At 39.6% G+C, this 15,778-nt stretch overlaps 2 protein-coding genes across 2 annotated transcripts; both read left to right on the top strand.

Annotated features, from left to right (window-relative positions):
* Positions 1-3,354: 3,354 nt before the first annotated feature.
* LOC116169666 (cathepsin O-like) lies at positions 3,355-4,697 on the top strand. The gene is made up of 3 exons (XM_031485814.1): positions 3,355-3,664; positions 3,712-4,280; positions 4,330-4,697. The coding sequence occupies exons 1-3, from the start codon at positions 3,488-3,490 to the stop codon at positions 4,634-4,636; spliced, it is 1,053 nt and encodes a 350-aa protein (XP_031341674.1). The 5' UTR covers positions 3,355-3,487; the 3' UTR covers positions 4,637-4,697.
* A 3,765-nt stretch (positions 4,698-8,462) lies between these two features.
* On the top strand, positions 8,463-13,624 carry LOC116168650 (Krueppel homolog 2-like). The gene is made up of 5 exons (XM_031484584.1): positions 8,463-8,791; positions 8,858-9,039; positions 9,098-9,165; positions 9,363-9,496; positions 13,295-13,624. The coding sequence occupies exons 1-5, from the start codon at positions 8,616-8,618 to the stop codon at positions 13,536-13,538; spliced, it is 804 nt and encodes a 267-aa protein (XP_031340444.1). The 5' UTR covers positions 8,463-8,615; the 3' UTR covers positions 13,539-13,624.
* Positions 13,625-15,778: the final 2,154 nt, after the last annotated feature.

Raw genomic sequence — 15,778 nt, 5'->3', positions numbered from 1 at the left:
TCGTAAATACTTTGGGCAGGGCCTCACGTTGTTCCGATTTGATGAGCATTTTTTTACCATTCTTTGTTTCGTTTCTTATCGTGTGCGTCACTATTTGAAAAAACAGTCGTATGATGTAACGGCGCTAAAAACTCAATTTAAAAAACGTTTTTAGCACCCTCTTTTGGTCATCACTGTTACTGACTCCTCGCCTAGCCTTCCCGATATTTTCCTGTTCTTCAACATGGACTTTATCCAGCCTCTTGTTGTAGAGATAAGACCATTGTTTCCATCCTTTTCAACATATAAATTGAGTGAAAGCGAGTCGACTTAGTGCCACTACCGACTTATTTGCCTTTTCTGACGTGGTCGACAGACGTCGAGCGACAACCTCGTCCAAGATCTTACGGATCTCTCTGCCCTAATTGCCTCGCCCAATATGTTTATGCTAACCGTCTCCTACCCACCAACATGGCGATCCTGGTCATTTGTCTGTCCTTCATCCAGTTCGATTATTTCTTCTTCACCATGTCTCATACGCGTGACAGCGTCAGCTTGCGATCACGCGCTGTAACCGTGAGGTCGTCGGCAGACCCGATGACGTTATCCCCTGCGAGATAGCCTCAGCACCTCGTCGTACATAAGAGTTTCACTGGGTAGGTCCTAAGACCGACCCCTGTGGAACCCCCACAGTAATCGCCAGTTCTTGTGTTTCCCCACACGGTGCGGTGTCATGCCCTGTTCTCTTGCAGATGTAGTCTCGAATTATACCTCCACAAATAAACGGACGACTCCTTAGTTTCCGGAGTGCCGCGCATATTGCCTCCCTTCAGAAAAGGGGTCTTGTCAGTTTTTAAAAATTTTTTACTTGCCTCGAACAGCCTCTAAAACCTTTTACGAACTTTAAAGGCTTTATGAGTCTAAAGATTTTTGAACAGTTTTCAAGAATCTTCGAAACGCTTTGAGAACTCTTAATTGACATTTAGAATCTTTGAGTTGGAGAGTGCCTGATGACTCGTCGCTTTCGGACCACAGGCACATTCTTTTCCAGCTAAACCTGGCATCCCCACTGCGGGAGTTTTAGGTTTCGGTATCCCCGATTCATTGACGGCCGAGGGGGACTGTTATGTGGCGCGGAACTGTCAGTGCGGCTGGAGGGACCACTTTTGCTCTGTCGGAACGCAAGGCAGGTAGAAGGGGCGGCCGCATTAGTAAGCGAGGCCATAACAGCATCATATATAACGACCGCTGTCAACTGCAAACCTTTCGAGTAACGAAGAGAACACATTGGTGCAACTCGGATCTTGGACAGCTTTGCAAGGAGGTTCGTAGATTCTTTAATAGGGTCATGCGATCTAAGCTGGCTGCGGACGGGGAAGATATCAAGAATGCTCGGCGCAAGTATAAGGGTCATATTTGAAGAGGATCGAGGAAGGCCTTTTGTGGTAATATGGAGGGTCTTCTTGGAGTTCAAAAACTTCGTAAGATTCTTTTGAAAGACCCAGGGCAAAAAATGAGGAGACACATTATATAGGTCTGCCGCGTGTGAGGCGTGGTGAGAGTGCAGGACCGGGCGGAATATTCCCGGCTCTTTCGCAGAAGGGTCTGGAGCCGCTCCTCTTACATTTGTTGCACGTCTTTAGAGCCTCCCTGGCTTTAGCGTATATCCCCGATAACTGGAGAAAGGTAAGAGTTGTGTACCTACCTAAACCGGGTCGTGCCAAATATGAAATGGTGAAGGATTAATTAGGCCCATCAGCCCATCATCGCTGAAGCTGGTGGGTGCATACATAAGGAATGGGGTACTGGTCCCTTAGATCGCTACTAGATAATAATAATAATAATAATAATAATAATAATCGAGGGTTGCCTCCATTGCTGTAGTGCCTGGTGCTAGACGGGCTCTTCTATACTCTGAACGAGGATGGAGCGTATATATACAGGGATACACGAACGATCGTCATAACAGGAAAGTTTCCAAACACTGTGAAAGAGCTGATGCAGGGGGCTCTTGAACAGGTGGTGCGGTAGCCATGGCCTCTCCATTGACCGGGAAAAGACCGAGGTTGTTCCATTTACGAATAGAAGGAGAGCGGACCTTGATGGGCTCACTTTTCGAGGACGTCAACTGGCTCTGACCAGGTTAGTGAAATATTTGAGATTCATGAAGCATCGAGGTAGCCTTAGACACGTCCGGATCAGGGAGACAACGTTTAAATACCCTCCTCGCAAGAATGGATGCAATCCGAGCTGTTTTACTAAGACCGAAGGCCAGGGGCAGGATTAAGGACTGGGTGACTAGCCAATTCCAGGCTCGGTGGCAAAAGCAACCGGACTCAAACAATCCAGGGCCTTTTTAAAAGGGCCCCCCGACAAATCTGGGTGTTCTAAGCTTCTAAAACTGAATAGATGCCAGATTAAGAAGATCGCCGGTGTCCTTACTGGATGGTCAGTTTTCACCTGCACAACATTGGGCTTGTAGAAAAGCCCACGTTCAGGTTTTGTGGCGAGGCAGATGAAATTACCGAGTATGTGGTCCGTCACTGTGACGCCTTGATCAGAAACAGAGACATCAGGTCCTTGGCGACAGCTATTTGGAACCGGGGAGGATGAAGCAACTAAACAGGGTCTTGTCCTTTATTGAGAGGAATGGGTTCTGGATCTAGTAGCGAAAAAATGGGGGTAGGCACAATGGGCCTTTGGTGCGCCTAAATGCGGCCTGGTTGGGCTCCCCTGTAAATGGAATGGGATTGAGTCTTTAACAACCTTGATAAATTCTTTTTAAATTTTGTGTGAAATTTGTCTTGAACAATGTGTGCGCGTTAAGCGTTCTGTAACGTCTTCAGAAAAAGTCGTTAACAGTTTTTAAAAGTCTCCAGAAACCTCCAAGTATCCATAAACGTTTTAAAATCTTAAAAAAAAACCATTAACACTTTTTAAAAGTCTCTAAGGATCTTTGAACCCTTTCATAGGCATTAACCTTTGGAGTCTTTCAAAAACCTTAATACAATTTAAAAAGTGTCTAAGGGACTTTTCTCTAAGAGTCCTTGCAAGAACTCGTATTGGTTCTTCAAAGCCTTTAAAAAGTAATATGATTTTTTAAAGGCTTTTAAGAGTCGCAAACAGTATTCAATAACTTCAAAGGTCCTTCAAGACCCTCGCAGAAGCTTTTAGAATGCTTGAGATTCTCTCACCTCTATAGGCGATCAAGAATCCGTAGTCTTTTTCAAAATTGAACCTTCAGTTTTTAAAACTGTTTTGGGAGGTACTGTTATGTTGGTTGCCTATGCTCCAGTTTTGTTTCTCAAGGGTGAAGGGTCGTTAATTCTGCAAGCGACTGTACGTAGGAAATATGTCAACACCGATTTTCGATAAGATAAGTGAGGTTAAAAGCGATGTACACATTTTTTCAAAAAAATATCTCCACTTTATCTTTTTCTAATTAACTCATTTCATTTTATAGGATAATTAACATGTGAAACTTATCAGTGTCAATTACAACTTCATCATGAACTGGTACAATCTTTTTTTGACTGTCGCCTTTATTTTCTTTCTATTTTGCTACATTCCCATTACAATAAAGAAGACTTCTAACAGTCACGGCGATTTCAATCGTTTCTTAGAACGTTACAATAAAACTTACGACGATGACAAGCAGTATCAGGAGCACTACGCCGCCTTCAAGGTACAATTCGATCGAGTCACTTCATGAACTATTCCTTTTCGTTACAGAATTCAACGGACAGCATTGCTAAGCTAAACAATAATCGTAAAAGTAAACTTAGTGCCTTATACGGTTTGACGAAATTCTCCGACATGACCGAGTCCGAATTTAAAGACAGATACTTGCAGTCAGACTTGCCGACGAGGATTACGAATCGTAAGTTGAGACGTAGCCGGGACGGGGGTCGTCACAAGCACCATCACAGAAACAAAAGAGCGACTACTACAACTATTCCTCTTAAGTTCGACTGGCGTGAAAGAGGAATTGTTACGAAAGTGAATAATCAAAAGAAATGCGGCGCTTGCTGGGCTTTTAGCACCGTTCAGAATATGGAGTCGATGTACGCCCTTAAATATAAAAATTTGACTAGTTTAAGCGTTCAGCAAGCGATTGACTGTGCGAGGTATGATAATGACGGCTGCAATGGAGGGGATGATTGCACTTTTTTGCAGTGGCTGAAGGATTACAGTGTGAAAGTGTATTCTGACAGTACGTATCCTCTCCACTTAAAAAATGAGGTGTGTAAATTGAACAATGATAGCTTTTTTGTACAGGTCGACAAATACGCTTGTGACAGGTAGGCCGTTTTACATGTTTTCTTTCCGTAGTAAAAGTCCAAATTGTAGTTTCGTGGACGACGAAGCTTATATTGTACAAGCAATCGCGACAATCGGGCCGGTTGCAGTCGCCGTGAATGCGATAAGTTGGCAGCACTACGTAGGAGGCATCATACAGTTTCATTGTGGAGGAGACTTTGATTTGCTAAACCATTCCGTGCAGCTGGTCGGCTATGATTTAACGGCAGATATACCGTACTATATTGCTCGTAATTCCTGGGGGGAAGATTTTGGGGATAAGGGATATTTATATTTAGCTATAGGTGATAACTTGTGCGGATTAGCTAACGAAGTATCTGCATTAACTGTTTTGTAGTCATCACCTGTGATATTTTGGCATTTGTTTTTGTTTTATTATTAAAATAGTAGGTAATGTTTTTTGTTTACATGAGATCAGTTGATAGAGTGCTTGTATCATTGGTCCATTAACAGTATCCGATTGGACAAACTGGATTTTTATGCACATTTCTCTGGTTAAGTATTCATTTGACCGAATTCTCAAGGGGAGCCCAACCAGGCAGACCAAAGGCCCATTGTGCCTACCCCCTTTCTCCCAGAAGAGCCCATTCCTTTCAATTAAGGATAGGAGTATAGGACCCTATTTAGCCTAAGTTGCTTCACTCTCTCCGGTTCCATGGTGCTGATACCCGAGGGTATACCTCACCTCACCACAGAACCTGTACATAGGCTCTCCTACAAGCCTATAATCTTGTGCAGGTAACAGGTGGCCACCCAGTATCCCCTGAGGACCATGATGATCTTCCTCTAATCCCTGCCTCTGTTCAGTTTTAGCAAGCTTAAAAGGCCCAGATTTGCCAAGGGACCCTGATAAGAAGACCCTGAACTGTCTGAGTCTAGTTGCTCCTTGCCACTGATCTTGGAATTAACTAGTCGCCCAGTCTGTAATCCAGTGGCGTATTTACGGGGGGGGGATGAAGGGGATATATCCCCCCCAGAAGAATTGAGTTATCATCATAGCTATTAGGTATTTAGGTAATACTCCGCTATCCGCTCCACCCACTTAAAGGCAATAATATATAGGTATATATAGAGAGCAATTTTGGTTTTGGTTAAAGTCTCAAGTCACTAAACTCTAAATATTCTGTAGTATTTAGTATTCACTATTCAGTGTTGGCAGTCAACGATTTGGCTATTCGGCATCGATCGGCAATTTGCTACATTGATGCCCAAAATAACAAATAGGTATCAGGTACTTAGTACTGCTCCTGCGTCCTGCCTTTCACGAAATGACGAAAATAAGAATTTTAAAAACAGGAATTTTTTTTGCCCATAACTTTTGATTGAGACGTCTAATCGAAAAAGTACGAATCGTTTTGGATTCTACGCACCCAAATTAATAAGCAAAAGTGTTTTCCCGTGAAATTTTGGTGCAGTCGATTTTTGTTAAAAAAAGGAAGGTTATAACACTGCCTTTTCTTATAGAATGTGGCCTGTAGAATCCATAATTTCAAACAGTTCCAAGATTGGGCTATTAATTCCAGCCCTTTGAATTTTCTTTCGAAATTGGTCTATAACTTTTGATTGAGAAGTCTGAATTAAATGGCCGTTCAAAATGTACGGAGTCTTGCAAGATCTGTAGAGCATTTGTAGTTTAAAGGCCCGGTTTTTGAATAGATAGTTTAAATACAATAAGTACTAGTGCGCCATCTCCTTGGCAATAGATACACTTTCTATCAAATATAGTTTTAGAAGTGTAGTTGAGATGTCGCCACGTACGCACCTTTTAAAATTTCATTTGAATTTATGCGATTAATAGCAACGTCGCACTTATTATTCCTTAAATGGCAGTTCAAAATGTAGCAATAGCACTTATCTCATTACGGTGTCTTTCATGTACTTAATTGGGGAGATTCAAGCAAATCCTTAATTTGAATATGGGCACTCGATATTTGTGTAGCCTGGTTTGTAGGCAACACATGATGCTCAATGAACAGAAAACATTTACTTTTGCAATTCGTAACTTCTTATGCATAGGAGTTTATTTAAAGCCCTTGGATGAACAGTTTCAATAACAGGTACATTAAACTGAACCGTTTTACAATAACTTTCACACGAAGATCGCACAAAAAACACATTTTTTCGTGATTGCAAACTGCGTAATAGTTTTGCCTTATTTCGCTGCCAATTTCACTACCGTTTCCATAACAGTAGTTCTATCAAATAAACTCTAGGCTCAATTCTTTAAAGAATAGCTTCGCACCATCGGCAGCTGCTGCAATCATGTAATCGTTCCGATTTTAACCTTGAGAAGTTTGAATTGCATTAGAATGGGTTTTCTGCGAGTTCTTCATGGTGTCCTCCTGTTTTGGTTACAAAGCATTTCCCTTTTCAATTTGTGTTGTTTGAATTCAATGCTAACGTTTCTCATCCATCGAGAAAGAACTACATGTCTTCGATTGCACGACTCAGAGCGAACAGTATCATATTCCGCAAAGCTCGAGTCTGCCGCTTTCCTGTCACTCCCAGAAGCCAGTTCCCTAATTTAAACCTGTAAGCGAGAAAGGAATGATAACAAAGTTTAATTTTTGACTATAAAATAAACAAACATTCATTTATGCATTTGAGGTTAAAACTTCATATATCTATGGAACATATATATTATATATATGCTATGGAAGCGTCTATGGTTTTTAATAAGAGCGCTCTGACATCTAACGTTAGTTACATAAAGTACATTATAAAATTAGTGTGGCGACATCTTTGAGGTGTAAGTTACAACTAAAATATTGGTGGTAATAAAGTGTCCTGCATTTAAAAAATTTTCTTTTAGAATGTGACCTGTAGAAACCCTAATTCCAAACAGTTCCAACATCGGACTACTAGGTGAAAAGTTACAGCCCTTTGAATTTTTTGTCGAAATTTGTTTTTTGTCCATAACTTTTGATGGAGACGTCTAATCGAAAAAGTACGAATCGTTTTGGATTCTACGCACCCAAATTAATAAGAAAAAGTTTTTGGTGCAGTCGATTTTTTGTAAAAAATGAAGGTAATAACTGCCTTTTTTTGCCCAGAAAAAAAAATTGTCTCGGATCGACCGGAAAAAAATATTTTCTTATGGATGTGGCCTGTAGAATCCATAATTCCTAACAGTTCAGTTATTATTCAAAGTTTTCGTTGACTAATTAAAGCAAAAGCAATAAAGGGGCCTGTCAGCAGTAAGAAATAAAATACCGTTCTAATCAAATCTTTTTCGCCTGTACAATAATAAATAGATAAATGACTACCAGCATCAGCAACCTGCAACCCAATTTCTATTTCTTCCCCCCCCCCTCCCCCTTCTAGTACGCACTGGGTGACTGTATGTGCCACGAACTTGTTTAATCCCCCCCAGAATACATTTCTACGTACGCCACTACTGTAATCTACTACTTTAGCACAACAAAAAGCTGCCAATAGGAGCAGGTTCAGTTGGTGGAGACACCAAATTGTTAGGGGGTAGGCTCGGGGCCGGCGAAGATTCAAAAAGTAGCACCCACAGTACAATTCATTGTTATATTTTGTCGCGATTTGTTTTTACGTAGGTACTTTTAATTTTGTCTCAATTGTAAGGACTCTTTTCTACATATTTTTAATGTTGCGTAATATGAATGCGAATATTAACCTAAAGATCTGATTTCATAATGTCGTTGGCCGCGTCTTACGGTATTGTGAATGTCAAGGGAATAAAACTTCTGTGAACTTTTGTGTTAAATAATACCTCCTTCCCCCCTCGCACCCTTTTCTTTTTAGTTGCATAGGAAACCACAATTATTAACTTTATTCATTTTGTATTTTGCGTTTGGTCGCCGTGTAATTGATTTGGCAGGTAAAGTTTAATTCAATTTCACGTTTTTACGCATTTATGTAACGTCCAAATCTTATAACATTTTTTGTTATTGCTCCTAATCAACAACAAATTATCAAAACCGGGTGCATGACGTAATAGGATGCAAAATTATTAATCGTAAGGGTAAAAGGCAAGAATACAACAGAAACTGTTTAGGTTAGTTACTCTTTTAGTTGACATTTATCATTGTGGGAATGTACAATCACTGAAACGTAGATTTCTCATTACTTATGAAACACTCGATACAATAGGAGGTTTGGCAACGATGCGCTGCGCGCGCCGTCGGTCAAAGTGCACCTAACTTCATTTCTAAAAATATTTCGACTTCGACATCTCATCATTTGAACTGTCGTTGTAGGTGAAAGTTCTCAAAAGTTGCGATTTTATTTCGCTAAAATTTTTTCCATTTTTCCTTTCGTATCGTTAGTCAAACTTAGAAGTGGGAAAAATGAGCGACAGCACCAGCAACAACACGGAAGGCACGTCACCACCCCAACCACAAAGGGGTTTAAATATCGAGGCATTAAAACAGCACGTACTATCACACAAAATTGATGTTGCACTTTGGGCCACACGCATTTTTACAATCATGTTTACGATGGGTTATTTTATTCCTGTTTTTGGGTGAGTTACAGTGATTATTATTAATTTGACCCAATTGGTGTGAAAGTGCCACTTTCTATATTTCAGGAATGCACACAGCTCCTACTACAAAGCTCTCTTATCAAATGCGGCGACCAGTGCTTTAAGATTACATCAAAGATTGGGACCTGTACAGTTTTCGAGGGTATTCGCGGCGCAGCTCTTAACAGAGGACAGTTGTCACTATTTATTCTATTCGTTAATTTTTATTTACGTCGCTCCGATCAACAGTATCCTTTTTACGCTTAACCGTTAACGTGTTGACTTTTTCCTTAATAATGTTTTCAGTGGTCATTCTTCCGGTCGTACTATTTGCAATTTTGCACTCCGCGAGTTATTCATTAACTCTTTTAGATGTAAGTACATTCGCTCAGGCAAAGTTCAAGCTTTTAAATTTCAAGGTTATCAAGAATGTTAATTAGTGTGAGACTGAGAGTATGATACAGAATTATGAGAACCTTTTGCAAAGTCTACTATTAATGTTGTACTTACAACCTTTTAATTTACCTGTTTGCGAATGTTTCGCAATGTAATGGGAGCATTTTTTTTTTAGAGCCTGGGTCACAACGCGTGGTGGGGTGCACGTCTCCTAATTTCACTCGTGGAATTCCAATCTAGGAACATTTTACGACTAATCAGCCTTACGGAAATTATATTAATGCCTTTTTGTGTCTTCCTTGTCTTGTCGTAAGTATCTGAGGGGTTATCCACCACTTAAAAATGTGTACATATCCAATTAGCAGACAGTGACCGTAATACTAATAGTGCTATTAGGTATCGGTACCGCCACTGTTAGGTACTACTTGTGGGTGACGTGTTCGTAGATTTAGAAGACATTCTAACACTAGTGTATGATTTTTGTTGATCTCTGTTTAGGGGGATAACTGTGATGTGTGTTCAATCGATAGAACAGATTGATGTTGTTAGATAGATGGGACAGTTGTCAATTTCCTATATGAAAACATGCATGATTCTAAACGTTTAAGGGCATATATAAGATTTTTATGTGCGGGTAACACTCTAGAGGCCTCCAAGGAGCTTCCCAAATCTAATATATTATAGGAGATACGGGCCCAGTAATGTATTGGACCAGAACAAATATACAACTTAATTTCCTGAATTAAAATTCATTATACCATTATAAATTTAATGAATACAATTAAGCTTATTTGATACTATGTGGTTTTGCCAATTAATCAACAATATCTAATACTTTTATCAAACAGTAGAAACTCAGTTAACCGAAGTAAAGGGAACTGGTGGCGTTTTAGATAGAGCTTATTTTAAAATTCTACGTGAAACAAGCGTAGGAAATGTAACAATATGCTTAATAAAATGACGTTTTTAATACATTGATAAGTAGGTATGTACAGTGTGTCCTATTTTGGTTGAGACTGCCATGTATCTCAGCTGTTTTTAATGATAGAGACTTAGGGATTCCGCGACCCTGTGCCACTTTTTGGTGAAACAGAACCAATGTAGCTACGTTTGTTTCTGAGATACAGGGTGAAGACGAAAAGTTTGACTTTTTGGAATGTCCAACTACCCATGTAAGATTGACAAAAGGTAAAAACTGTACATTTTAGATATTTTTATGTAGAATGCAGTGGCGTTGTCAAAAAAATTTTGAGATTTGACAATGTTGGTATTTTTTAAATACAACACCCTATACATGGTGTCCATTTTTTTTGGGCCAACGCTGCAACCAGACAGATGGATCAAACTGTCAAACTTCTGTTCAAAATAACAGAACGTTTTTTTCCAAAGCACTCTTCACAAAAAATTAAAAATTGTATTTTTAGGAACCACCATGTGTAATATATCGTTGTAAAGAGAAAAAAAGACGTAATCTCAAAATGTCAAAATTTAAAACGGCGCCCATAAGAAAAACTAAAGTTTAAAACGTGGCACGTGTTTCTCCATCATTTAAAAGATATTAAAAACGGGATGCCATATTCAAAAACTCAATTAAAAAGTGTCTGAATAATGTGTTAATTAAAAATGTTTAGTACGATTAGTTTACCATCAAAAAATTAAAAACGAAAATCAGAAATTTTCGTTTTTTCGCGATATTTTCAAAACTATTTAAGATATTTTAAACTTATTAATTAAAATTATTCAGCACGAAATTTTGCTTCTATTTAATCAACTTTCTGTCTCTTAAGGTAACTCGAACAATGGACACTGTGTATATCATAACGTCAATTATTTGCATTCGTTTTTCTAATTACATATTATATTTTCTTTATACTTTCAAAAATATCATAGTTTTCAAAATTTTCAAATGACATTTTTCTACCGTCAGCCATTTTTATTGATTGGTATCGGCTGCCATGAATATATATAAAAAAATGTTTCAAAACCCACTTGTGGGTGTAACCGTGTAACACAACTGTAAGTGATGAGTAACGGGCAAATATAGACCATAGCAGCTATCAATTAATGAAAACCCGAAGTCTCTAGGGGTAGCTCAGGAGCCGAGATCTCGATGGGACAGAGACAAACAACAAAAAATCGAGCACATAAGCGTTACCTCAAACTTTGTTGTGTTACGCTAAAAACAAAATCTCCATGAATCCATGGCCTACTATTTAAACACTAAAAAATAAGGTTTTTATTTATGGTTCATGATTAAAGTTTAAAAATATATAATGTAATCAGGAAAAAGAATGCAAAAAATTGCCCTTTAGGTATACAGGGTGGGTCAAATTTCAGAACGGTAGTCCAAACATTTATTTTTACTACGTCACTGGATTCTACGTAAAAATATCTACAATGACCAGTTTTTACCTTTTTTGTATCTTACATGGGTACAAATTATATGATAACATCTGAAACAGTATAACTTTTCATTTTCACCCTGTATCTCAGAAGCAAAAGTTGCTAGATTCAGTTTGTTTGTGGTACTAAAAGTTCCACAAAAAAGTGGTACAGGATCGCGAAAACAGCTGAGATACACTGCAGTCTCAGCCAAAATGGGACACATGGTACCTATATAAGATAAAAAAGGGTAAAAACGGTTCGTTTTAGATATTTTTGCGTAGAATCCAGTGGCGTAGTTAAAAACAAATTTTTAGATTTGGTCTAGCGTTGTTATTTTTTAAATGCAACACTCTATATATCTTAACTTCAATTTTATGCATTTGTTTTCCTGATTACATTTTTATATATACATTTTTTCAAACTTTTGTAAAGACATGTTTCTACCGTCAGCCATTTTTATTGATTAGTATCTGCTGTCATGGATACAATAAACAAAACAAAAATTTCCATAAATCCATGGTCTACTATTTAAAAACGCTTAGAAAATGGAGGATTTTATTTTTGATTCATGGTTTATTTATTGTTCCTCTTGTTCTGGGCTTACAGAGTGACCCGCATAATGCTTTTTAGAGGTGCACTAGCAGCAACGGCTTTCCAAATGCGAATCTTTGTCAAATTCCATCAAGAATTACGCGATACTACTAGCTCTACTGCGATCAACACGCAAATTAATTACAACAGACTAGACATCGATTATTCTGGTTAGTCCAAAACCCAAATGAACCCTAAAATCTCTCCCCACAACTAATTCCACCTATTATCTTCAACCTTTTTAACATTATCTGTAACAACTAAGTCTGACATGTTTTTTAATTGCGCCAATTGGATTCGTTATATTCACGAAAGCACAGACTAACTATCGAAATCCTGCTGAGACTAACCTCCTTCTGATCAGGAGAGTGACCTAATGTTGAGCTAGCAATTGTAACCCAATAGACGAAATATGAAATAAATCCCAGACATCTCAGCTTGAGAGTTTCCCCAAACCCATTAAGAAACAATGTCCCATAAAAATTAAACCACGCAGAAAACGCACCGCGGTTGACACATTTATTCTTTGCATTTCCACCAAGAGTACCATTTATCTGAAAAATCAATTTATAAATTATCAACTTCAGGAATGGTTTTCAATATTCAGTCGAAGTGATGCAGGAATAACACGATAGTACGTATATAATGCCGAAAACCCGACTACGATATTCCTTTGCCGAGATCTCAATTGATCTATAAAGGTCGCTCTAACGGCCGACGGTTAGTGAAACAATAAACTCCTTTTTGAGAATCAAAAATGCGCTAACAATAAAACCTAACCACATTCCTCTTGGCGTTGTTAGAAATACGACCGTGGATAACTGGATATTGGAACACATTACCATAAAATGCCTCCATATTTCCAAAAGAGAGTGAACACTTAGCTTTAGCTTAATAAATGTAGTGTCATGCATTTTTTTCTTGCACTAGTCTCGTCCAGACGAGGGAGTCGGGAAAGGGTTAGTCCACTCCCTCCTATCCACAATCGAAGCTCATTTATTAAAAAAATATAACATTTTTGTTAATTTCGTAGCAAGAAACAGTTTACTGTCTGCAGTTGCTTATAAAGTGTACGCAGAGTGGATAACCCCTTAACGGAATGCGAAATTCTTATTGTAAATTACTCCTCAGAGGAAAAGTGGGACTGCTAACACCGTTCATTTACTACCACTTCCTGGTCCAACGTTACGCTTCCCGGCGTAACCCGTACACGCGAAACATGTTCCACGAACTAAGAATATTGTTAGAGTCGACAGCCGCCAAACCCAGTATGCCCGGCATCCTTCGTCAAATTCTACTGGGCGTTGTCGCCTTCGCGACAAAATTGGCGCCACCGCAAATGCCAGCGCAACCGTCGCCGACGGCGACGCAGTAAATACTTGTTAATAAATATATAGAACACATTCCTTTAGTTTCTGTTATTGGTGACTATTTTCGGTGTTTGTTAACTTGATCTTTTTTGTAATGTTAGTAGTATGTAATATGATGCACTCAAAAGTAATTTACGGACCAACATCATGGATAGTTTTTTTTTTTAAATTTGATTTCACACTCTTTATCACTGTTGGTGCTTAGTATTGCATCCACCGATATAAAGTTCTGCATTTTGTGACTGTTGTTAATTAGGTGAATAATTTAGTCTTAATTTACCGATTTTTAAATGCAATTTTTATCTTTTTTTTATTGGGTGGAATTTGTTGTCTCGGTATATTTTTAGAAGAAGAATAACGTCTAAGTATATAAAAAATGTAAATAAATGATTCAACATTTTGAGAATGCTACTTTGAATTTTAGCAGTTGAGGGTAATATTTTATAATTAAACTATCCTTTTCTTCCATCGCATGTACCATTAAATCCTTAACTTTGAAATGCATCACTGCTCATCGCTACCTATACCATTCCTTTAGTTTATCAGGTGATGATAGTAACAAGGAAGGTAACTCATAACATCTGTCAATCTCTTTCTAGCATCAGGAAGGCGCAATAACGTACGTTGGGCGCTACCTTCAAGTACATTTCAAAGGCCTCGTGGATCCTTTATGAAAGAATATATTGCCGTTTCCCTATGGTGCGTTCTCTGAAGCTGCGAACGCGCTATAGTTAATAGTTAATTGTTTATAAAATTTTAATAAAAATAATTTGACGTTTTTCTTCTGATTACATCTCATGTATTTATACATCTCTGGTTTCATTCGGCATTAGGTTATGGACCCAGAAGAGCTGTGAAATCGATTTTTGACAAGTGTCGGAATGGTAAAAAATTATCAAAGTCCTCGTTTGAGATCGAAGGGACTTCAGCGCATTTTTGTGTGGCAGATCAGTATTCTATTAGCCACTTTCGACTCAACCATCAATAACAGATCTTGTCAAAGGCTACTACATTCACTAACCGCTTCCCACTTTCCGCGTGCACCCGCAATTCGCTTTTAATGTTTTGACTCCACCATCAGTAAGATCGTGTCGGGGGCTACCACATTCCCTTTGACGGTACCCCCTTCCGACGTCCCGTTCACCCGCAATTCGCGTTTGAAGATTTGACTCCACCATCAGTGAGATCGTGTCGGGGGCTACCACATTCTCTTTTACGGTACCCACTTCCGACGTCCCGTTCACCCGCAATTCGCGTTTGAAGATTTGACTCCACCATCAGGAAGATCGTGTCGGGGGCTACCACATTTCCTTTGACGGTACCCACTTCCGACGTCCCGTTCACCCGCAATTCGCGTTTGAAGATTTGACTCCACCATCAGTGAGATCGTGTCGGGGGCTACCACATTCCCTTTGACGGTACCCCCTTCCGACGTCCCGTTCACCCGCAATTCGCGTTTGAAGATTTGACTCCACCATCCGGAAGATCGTGTCGGGGGCTACCACATTTCCTTTGACGATCCCCCCTTCCGACGTCCCGTTCACCCGCAATTCTCGTTTGGAGATTTGATTCCACCATCAGTAAGATCGTGTCGCGGACTACCACATTCTCTTTGACGGTACCCACTTCCGACGTCCCGTTCAGCCGCAATTCGCGATTGAAGATTTGACTCCACTATCAGGAAGATCGTGTCGGGGGCTACCACATTCCCTTTGGCGTCGCGGTTGAAGATTTGACTACACCATCAGTAAGATCGTGTCGCAGGCTACCACATTCCCTTTGACGGTACCCACTTCCGACGTCCCGTTCACTCGCAATTCACTTCTATTGGCGGCACGAGAAAGAGAGACAGCGATTCGAGATTTACGAAACGTTAAACCGCGTGAGTTCGCAACGGAAGGTAAAAGGCGCCCGAAGTTGACTACTTCTCGAAGACGCGCGCGCGCCTCGCAAAAGGTCGTTAATTTCGCCCCTAGGACAACAAACAAAATTCCGCCACGCAGGAGTTGTGCGCGTTTGCAACATCTTTCCGACGACACCAATTTGAAAAGAATCGGACCAAAACTGTAGTAGAAGATAGGAAAAAACTGAAAAACCTTCACGTTAGTATACTACGCTCGAGGATGCCGCCCAGATGTCGCCAACCCCACATCATGTAGCCATGTCCCTAAGGTTGACAAATTTCACGGCCCCGTAGATACACGTACACCCGTTGCCTTTCTACAAGAGTTCTTCTACGCGCCCA

This window comes from Photinus pyralis, unplaced genomic scaffold, assembly GCF_008802855.1.
Source record: "Photinus pyralis isolate 1611_PpyrPB1 unplaced genomic scaffold, Ppyr1.3 Ppyr1.4_LG4, whole genome shotgun sequence".
NCBI classification, from domain to species: Eukaryota; Metazoa; Arthropoda; class Insecta; order Coleoptera; family Lampyridae; genus Photinus; species Photinus pyralis.
Note: the sequence above shows the minus strand (reverse complement) of the source record. Positions and strands in the feature narration are given on the sequence as shown.

Bases quoted from the DNA above. Each gene is read 5' to 3' on its own strand.
- LOC116169666 (XM_031485814.1), top strand. From the start codon at position 3,488: ATGAACTGGTACAATCTTTTTTTGACTGTCGCCTTTATTTTCTTTCTA. The intron at 3,665-3,711 runs GTACAATTCGAT...TTTTCGTTACAG, and splicing joins AGCACTACGCCGCCTTCAAG to AATTCAACGGACAGCATTGC. The intron at 4,281-4,329 runs GTAGGCCGTTTT...TCCAAATTGTAG, and splicing joins GACAAATACGCTTGTGACAG to TTTCGTGGACGACGAAGCTT.
- LOC116168650 (XM_031484584.1), top strand. From the start codon at position 8,616: ATGAGCGACAGCACCAGCAACAACACGGAAGGCACGTCACCACCCCAA. The intron at 8,792-8,857 runs GTGAGTTACAGT...TCTATATTTCAG, and splicing joins TATTTTATTCCTGTTTTTGG to GAATGCACACAGCTCCTACT. The intron at 9,166-9,362 runs GTAAGTACATTC...TTTTTTTTTTAG, and splicing joins ATTCATTAACTCTTTTAGAT to AGCCTGGGTCACAACGCGTG.